Source organism: Lupinus angustifolius, chromosome LG02 (assembly GCF_001865875.1).
Source record: "Lupinus angustifolius cultivar Tanjil chromosome LG02, LupAngTanjil_v1.0, whole genome shotgun sequence".
Lineage (NCBI taxonomy): Eukaryota > Viridiplantae > Streptophyta > Magnoliopsida > Fabales > Fabaceae > Lupinus > Lupinus angustifolius.
Genome location: NC_032010.1, coordinates 22,224,943 through 22,231,135, shown reverse-complemented (window position 1 = coordinate 22,231,135; position 6,193 = coordinate 22,224,943). Strand labels below are relative to the sequence as shown.

At 35.8% G+C, this 6,193-nt stretch overlaps 1 protein-coding gene across 3 annotated transcripts; it reads left to right on the top strand.

The window, feature by feature from the left end:
* On the top strand, positions 268–5,909 carry LOC109339889 (actin-related protein 5). Of its 3 annotated transcripts, none has more exons than XM_019577427.1 (12): positions 268–467; positions 565–635; positions 720–844; positions 921–965; positions 1,168–1,270; positions 1,448–1,557; positions 3,149–3,258; positions 3,345–3,435; positions 3,502–3,942; positions 4,162–4,289; positions 4,594–4,933; positions 5,072–5,909. In XM_019577427.1, exons 1-12 carry the CDS (start codon positions 367–369, stop codon positions 5,573–5,575), a joined length of 2,169 nt encoding a protein of 722 aa, XP_019432972.1. In that variant the 5' UTR covers positions 268–366; the 3' UTR covers positions 5,576–5,909. The 3 variants fall into 3 exon arrangements, with proteins under 3 accessions (XP_019432972.1, XP_019432978.1, XP_019432966.1); XM_019577433.1 differs by having other exon boundaries at positions 1,165–1,270; positions 3,505–3,942; XM_019577421.1 differs by having other exon boundaries at positions 1,165–1,270.

The following is a 6,193-nucleotide window of genomic DNA, read 5'->3' as shown; positions in this document are numbered from 1 at the left end:
CACGTACATAATAGAACACCAAATGACAAATTATCTCCTTCTTGACCTATATACTCAAAAAGAACAACTGAACAAGTAACAACTATCTCCATTTTCTCATCATTTACCTTACTTTATCACATTTATCTTAGGTATTATAAACTTTATCATATTTATTTTGTATAGTAATATATATATACTAAAGCTTGAAAGCACAATTTATTTATAAAATTTAATCTTCTTATTATTTTATAACAATAATTCACAGAAGAGTAGTAGTCTGTAACATAGTATATCAACTATGACAAGGAAGAGGGAAGTGTGAAAATTATGAACTATAGTGACGCTGTTCTATGGAACTGAAGTGCTGAAGAAATCGCAACAACAATGCCTTTCATTTCAAAAATTGAGCGTCAATCCGATTACAATCTCTTCCCTTCCTCAACTCCTATCGTTATCGACAATGGCGCTTCATATTTTCGTATTGGGTATTATTTCATTCCTCACCAAACCCTAATTTTCATTCCACACTTTTTTTATTTCATAATTCAATTCCCCTTTCATTTCTTTTGCTTCAATTCTCAGATGGGCTGGAGAATCTGAACCCCGTGTTGTTTTCCGCAACATTGTTCAAAGGCCACGCCATAAAGTAACCGGTTAGTACTTTTTTCACTACGCCATGAAGTTTATATTTCAATTGCAATGTTCTTTCTTTGAAAAAATTGTTTTTTTTAACACAGGTGAAACCATTACTATTGTTGGTGACCATGATCCAGCATTATTTAAATACTTTGATTGTAGTCGATCAGGGCCACGCTCTGCATTTGAGAACAATGTTGTTTCCCAATTTGAAATAATGGAATATGTAAGTTTGAATTTCATGCTTCGATGTTTTAGAAGAACGTGGTTCGGGGATGTATTGATTTTTTTTTCATGTATAGGTTCTTGATTTTGGATTTGACCGATTGGGTGCAAATGGATCAAAGGTATGACCATTGGTGGAAAAGTTTTCATTTTTTAATTTCCCTAACATTTCGCCTTGTTATATTTTCTACAGTAGTTTAGTTGGTGTTGTTGATACTTAGCAGTTTTTTCGTTTTATGAAAATAGATTGTTCCTTTTTGCTATTTTTAGGATTTAAATAATTTTGTCTTGCTCTTTCTAATATCAAGTTTAATGCTGGAGCAGATTGATCATCCTGTCCTGATCACAGAATGTGTGTGCAATCCAGTTCAATCTCGTAAAAATATGGCAGAACTTCTGTTTGAGACATATGGAGTTCCATCGATCGGTACATACCAATACTTTGCAACCTACAAAAAAATTTCTCAGTGTTTTACTTGTGGCCTTCATTAGATTTAGACTAATGCCCTGTCAAAGATGCACAAGCACAGATATTGATTCTGTGCTAGATGCTGTATGTGTAATTTTGCTTACATAAGTTATTTGTACTTCTCTGTTATGGCAGCCTTTGGTGTTGATGCAGCATTCAGCTATAAGTATAATCAACAACAAGGGGTTTGTGCGAAAGATGGTCTTGCTTTGTGTCCTGGATTTATCACAACCCATGTGATTCCGGTATGCTTTTGTCATTTTTGGTGCATTGACACTGGAACACGTTAAGTTTGTGAACATTATCTCATTTTATATTATCAATAGTGCAAAACTGCGCTGTAGGGGTGGCCCCTGGCCACTAGAAATTAATAGTGGAGCGCTTTAGCTTTGTGAGTGTCATGACTGCAAACAGTTGCTAAAACCCCTAAGAGCTTCTCTGCACTTTAGAGCCTTCACACTGGTTCTAAAGTCAGCTCATGTAACCTGTAACGAAAGCACCCTTTGATATCCTTTTTTCTTAGTTTACCTACTCCAAAACAATGCATTCCGTACCATTCATACTGGGCTCTGCTGAATTGGTTTTACCAGGCTTTGTTATCAACTGCTGTGTTTTTCTTCACAATTTCCATTACTCTTTTGTATGTTTAACACAATATCTAGTATAAAATAAAAAATTTATAAAAACAAACTTAAGTAATCATTAGAGAATAACATAATAGATATCATAAATTCATAATTCACCGTAATGTTTTCTGTGATATGATTTATCAAAAATATTTATCATGGTATCAAATATTTAGTGACATTGCACTTTGATTATTATCTATAACTGAGTTTTGTTTTGGAGCATTTATATGTGCATAGTATAAATTTTTTATATCTTTTCCCCAATCTTCAATGTGGGGGCTATCCAACTATCCGCCATCCTGCTATAACATTTTTAAGGCTAGCTGCTATGCGCCACTAACCGGGACTGGCTACTTAAGTCTCCTTGTGTCTTATTATCATTATTGTGACTATTAACATCATTAATCTGTTTGTGGGTTAGTTTTGAGCCGCTAGTAGACTGTTGTATTCTACTAGGGCTGATGAATTGAACGAAAAAATTCTCTAGTTTTGCACTATGCATTCCCCTAAAAGAAACTGTATTGTGTCATTCTTTTTATATCAATATGCCTCCTTTGCTCTTTGCTACTGTACTGCCTTGGCCTGTGTCAGCAACAATAGTGATAATCTATATAGTTTGCTCATGAATTGTCATTATCTATATAGTACATTTAAAGTGGACTCTCCTTGTGGTCTTCCTAAAAAATAATTAAGTGAATTGATAAACACGATTTTAAACATGTCCATGTAAAAGAGGTTGTGGGCAGTTGAAAGTTGAAAACAAAAAACTGTTCATACTTTCTAGTTTATATGAAGGAGGAGTGATCCGTTTAACACCAATGTGAATCATTTTTCACTTGCACTCACTCTTGGTTGTTGATAATATTTTCACCTAAATTTTTACTAAAAGTTAAAATCCCAATCATCATCGGATTAAAATAAGATCAAGTTCAACGACTGGGAGTTGGTATAAGCAAAAGACGACATGCGCTATTGTAAACATTCCCTCCTCATAAAAAAAGTCCAGCGGGCAAATAATTATACTTGTTTGGGAGGCTAGCAGGTAATAGTGGCAAGTATATGGAATAAATAAACAACTATATATATATATATATAAGTCAGTTCTGTTTTATATTTTTTATGGCTGCTAATAGGATCGTGATAATCCACCAAGTGTGTTGAAGTGTTGATAATTAATTATAATTTTCTTCCTTTGTGGCATTTCTAGTTTGTAGATGGGGAGCCAGTTTATAAAGGATGCTGCCGTACTAATGTTGGTGGATTCCATGTGACTGATTATTTAAAGCAACTTCTTTCACTTAAATATCCTTATCATTTGTAAGTATCAATTATCTGGGTTCTACTACTATCAATCATTGTTAAATGCATTGAATTTCTTAGATTCTATTGAATGCTCAATGCAGTGCTAGATTTACATGGGAAAAGGTTGAAGACTTGAAGATGGAACATTGTTACATTGCACCAGATTATGCTTCTGAAGCTCGGTTGTTTCAGGTAATAAATGTTTTCTTTTGTGTCTTAGTTCCACTACCGATTCTAAAACCTAATGAATAATGACAGAAAGGAGCCAAGGAAGCTGAAGAAAAAACAAGATGTTGGCAGCTCCCTTGGGTTCCACCCCCAACTGAGCAGCCTCCTTCTGAGGAAGAGATTGCAAGAAAGGCAGCAATTAGAGAGAGGCAAGGGCAAAGGTTACGAGAAATGGCTGAGGCGAAGAGGTCATCTAAAATAAATGAACTGGAAAATGAATTGCAAGGTTTGGATTTTCTTCTGCATCAGCTTGATCAAGTGGAAGAGAGTGACATCCCATCTTTCCTGTCAGAAACTGGCTATGTCTCTAGGCAGGAGATAGAATCTGCCCATAGTAAAGTTACACAATCTTTACGGAAAGCAAAAGGTGAACCAAAGAATGAACAAGTTGAAACCGAAAAGGCTGACCTTTCTACTGATGAGAAGTATTCTCTTATTAACATTCCCGATGACATATTGACCCCAGAGCAGGTCCATTTTTATATAAAACAGCTGATTTCATTCTAACACGTCATTAAATTCGAGCTCCTTTATATTCCCACCCTTTTAAGTGTACTTGTACATATTTCCTTGATCTATATTTGCTTACAATCTTAATATGGCTAAAATTTTCAAATCTTTTCTTTTCATGATTTTCTGTGCTCTGAGGCTTACAATGTGCATTGAGTTTGCTCTATTAATATTTGATAGCTCAATGAAAAGAAGAAACAATTGGCAATCAAATCTATGTCTGAAGGACGGCAGCGATTAAAACAGAAGCGCTATGAAGAGGAATTGGAAAGAGAGAGGAAACAACAGCTAGAGGAGGAAAAGCGACGGTATGTTTGATGCTTTAATTTCTTCATTAATTTATTTTTTGTCTTTGGTTTGGTTATGCTAGGAAGAGTTTTCCCACTGCACACCTGATTTCTAAATTAATGTCATTAGCTTGAATGTGATAAGGGTTTTGAAGGACAAGGAAAATGGGAGAGTAAAGTGTCTACTATTCTATCTGCCTTAACTTATGTTCATGACATGCCCTTTGAGCATAGCATGAGTGCAATCTTGACTAGACTAAAATTTATTTATAGTTAGCACTCATTATCCTCTGAACTTAAAAATATTTTTCTCCACTTACTGTAGAGAAAACCCGGAGCTTTACTTGGAACAATTGCATGCTAGATACAAAGACCTTTCAGAAAGAGTTGACCAACAAAAACGACTCAAGACAAATGGAGGCAATACAAATGGGAATAATTTGTCTGGTAGTGTTGGCCGTGGTGAGAGACTGAATGCTGCTCAGAGGGAGAGAATGCGCCTCTTGACAACTGCAGCTTTTGACCGTGGTAAGGGTGAGGATACATTTGGTGCCAGAGATGAAGATTGGCAACTGTACAAATTGATGAGCAAAGATAATAATGATGACGATGAGGGGCCCGATGAGGATGAGGCAGAGCTGGCCCGTGTCTCTTCCAGGCTAGTGGTTAGTTCATTTTTATCATACAGTGCACTTACTTACACTATGCTTGTCTATCCTTGTGTGCTTGTGCAAGATCACCTTAAATATAGGGTCTTGAATTATAATTCACAGAAAATATTTTCTGATTTGTTGCTTTTGTAGGACTTGGATCCAACATTTATACCCAAGTCAGAAGCTGGAACCTCTCAACCTGCTGAGGCGCCACATTCTCGTCCTCTAACCAAAGAAGATTTTCAGATTTTTCTGGGGCTGGAAAGGTCCAGATGCCCTGAAATATTGTTTAACCCAAACTGGATTGGGGTGGATCAGGCAGGATTAGATGAGATGACTGGGGTCTCAATAAGGAGGTTGGGATACAAAGATGAAGGCTTTGAAGAGAGACTGACTAGTTCCATACTTATGACTGGTGGAAGTTCTCTTTTCCCGGGTATGGTTGAACGCCTGGAATCTGGAATTCGGATGCTTAGACCATGTGGATCAACTATAAAAATAGCTACAGCATTGAATCCAATTATGGATGCATGGCGTGGGGCTGCTAAATATGCATCAGAGTCGCAGTTCCATACACAAACTTTCAGTAGAATGGACTATTATGAAAAAGGTGAAGACTGGCTTCGTGATTATCAACCACAATATACATTATAGTTTGATGACAGAGACACAGTACAGTACTGTATGCACCTGAACTTAGTTTAGACAAAATTTTGCATTCTGTATACTTAGTTGCTCTTGCTTTTGCTGAAACAAGAAGTAGAACATCAATGAATGCTGATATTTTTCAACTTTACTGATGGCATCCTCTTGGTTGAGTGTTAGTTTGTAACTAATTAGATCATCTACTGCACTAGTGTGCTGATTGTGATTATGCAAACCAAAAACCTTAGTAAAAGATTGTGCTGTTGAGTTAGTCACTCCCTGGTATTTTACATTGTGGACATATACGCTCCATGCTCTAATGTTAATGCTATTATTAACTCAATATCAGCAAAACTACATCAGTGGATTAAGATGTTAATTCAAGCAGGCATAACTACATGAGCGTTCACTTTTTTAAACCTTGACATATTAAATAGATCTCTCTTCATGAAGGTCTTGTAGTTAATTGCCTATATTACACAGTATTTGATATTTAATGCTATAGATATAATGGGTGCCCCACGTCCTAAAGTTTAGGGATTTAGGGATATAATAGTATATGTTCAGCACTATATATATATATATATATATATATATATATATATATATATGAGTGTGTAGGAAGAA